Source organism: Trypanosoma rangeli (assembly GCF_003719475.1).
Source record: "Trypanosoma rangeli strain AM80 chromosome Unknown Tra_15.4_contig_00764, whole genome shotgun sequence".
Taxonomy (NCBI): Eukaryota; Euglenozoa; class Kinetoplastea; order Trypanosomatida; family Trypanosomatidae; genus Trypanosoma; species Trypanosoma rangeli.
The window spans coordinates 1-1,532 of record NW_021706507.1 but is presented as its reverse complement, the minus strand read 5'-3'; the positions used below and the strand labels follow the sequence as shown (position 1 = coordinate 1,532).

Sequence of the window (1,532 nt, the reverse complement as noted above, 5' to 3'; positions counted from 1 at the left end):
CACATCGAGGGTGCACTGAGCAAGGCCGTCGCCGGTCACCCGAAGAACATCATTTTCCTGACGAACGACGCGTTTGGCGTGATGCCGCCAGTGGCGCGGCTGACGAGCGCGCAGGCGATGTTTTGGTTCGTGATTGGCTACACAGCAAACGTTCCTGGCGTTGAGGCTGGAAACACTCGCACGGCTCGCCCGGTCTTCTCGTCGTGCTTCGGTGGGCCGTTCCTCGTGCGCCACGCGACGTTCTACGGTGAGCAGCTGGCGGATAAGATGAAGCAGCATAACAGCCGCGTGTGGCTGCTGAACACCGGCTACGCTGGCGGCCGCGCGGACCGCGGTGCGAAGCGGATGCCGCTGCGTGTCACCCGTGCGATCATCGACGCGATCCACGACGGCTCGCTCGACCAGGGGGAGTACGAGGTGTACCCCGGCTGGGGCCTGCACATCCCGAAGCACGTCGCCAATGTGCCGACGCACCTGCTGAATCCACGCAAGGCCTGGAAGGATGTGAAGCAGTTCAACGACACGTCAAAGGAGCTGGTGGAGATGTTCCAGAAGAGCTTCAACGCGCGCCTTGCGGCGAAGGCATCGGAGGAGATGAAGAGCGCCGTCCCCCGCTACGTGGAAGTCTCCCGCCTGTAGGAGCCCAATAAAATTACTATAAGTGAGGTGTAATATGTGTTTATTATTTTCTTTTTTTGTTTGTTTGACATGAGGCATGCCATTTTTTTTTTGGTTTTTGGTAATAGATGCAAAAGGGGAGGCGCGTTGTTGAGGAGTTTTAATTTCATTTTGAAGCTCTTTATATATGTGCATTGGTAATCCCTTCTTTTGTGGTGTAAGTGCAGGTTGAATTCGTGTGTGCCTCGGTTTATTTGCCTCTTTTTCTTGCACGGTTTTTGGTGGCCGATAAGTCGGCTTTTTGTTGTTGTTGTATTTTGAATGGAATAATGTTTAAAATTTAAGCTTTTAATTTGTGTAGGCGGCTCTATGAGTGGCGTCGGTTGGAGGTTTCCCCCGGTGGCCTTTTTGTTGCTGTTGCTTTTGGTTTTGGTTTTGCTCTTTGCGTGCTGATCGGCTTTTTGCGCCCCTTTTGTGGTTGTCGTTTTGCGTGTGTGTGTGTGTTTGGGGGTCTCCCGCAGTCAAGGGCGCATGCTGTCGGTCCCCTGCGGGTGCTGCGGGAGGAGGTGGGCTGCCTCACGCCAAGTGATCAGCAGGGGAGAGGCTGGCGGCGGCGGAAGCGCGCGAGGGAGGTGACAGACGCGGGGAGCAAGATGCTGCAGGGTCGCGTCACCTTCCTTGTGCACGCGCTGAAGCAGAAGGAGCTTCAGCGCAACGAGGCGCAGCTCGACCGGTTCGAGGACCAGATAACCGTCGACACGCAGCGGCTGGAGACGACGTCGCGCAGGAGCACGCACCTTGAGCAGACGGTGAGTGAGCTGCAGCGGACAAACGAGGAGCTGCGGGAGGAGCTCGGCGTGGTCAAGGCACGCGTGTTGTTGGTCCATGCCGAACACCCGACCTCGCAGCACGGC

General features: G+C 56.9%; 2 protein-coding genes across 2 annotated transcripts in view, besides 2 other annotated features; one reads left to right on the top strand and one right to left on the bottom strand.

Moving 5' to 3' along the window:
- TraAM80_10037 (putative glycosomal phosphoenolpyruvate carboxykinase) overlaps nt 1-639 on the top strand; it is a gene marked incomplete at both ends in the record, with an annotated part of 2,082 nt that extends 1,443 nt beyond the window's left edge. The window contains one exon of the mRNA XM_029386689.1: nt 1-639. This exon is cut by the window's left edge and continues 1,443 nt beyond it. Within this exon, the coding sequence (XP_029233477.1) occupies nt 1-639 (639 nt within the window).
- A 37-nt stretch (nt 640-676) lies between these two features.
- Nucleotides 677-706: a sequence feature (A-rich).
- A 323-nt stretch (nt 707-1,029) lies between these two features.
- Nucleotides 1,030-1,064: a microsatellite.
- Nucleotides 1,065-1,139: 75 nt separating this feature from the next.
- Nucleotides 1,140-1,532, bottom strand: TraAM80_10036 (uncharacterized protein; the record flags this gene model as incomplete). Its single annotated transcript, XM_029386688.1, has 1 exon — nt 1,140-1,532. A coding segment is annotated over one exon (393 nt), but the record flags the coding sequence as incomplete, so codon positions are not given.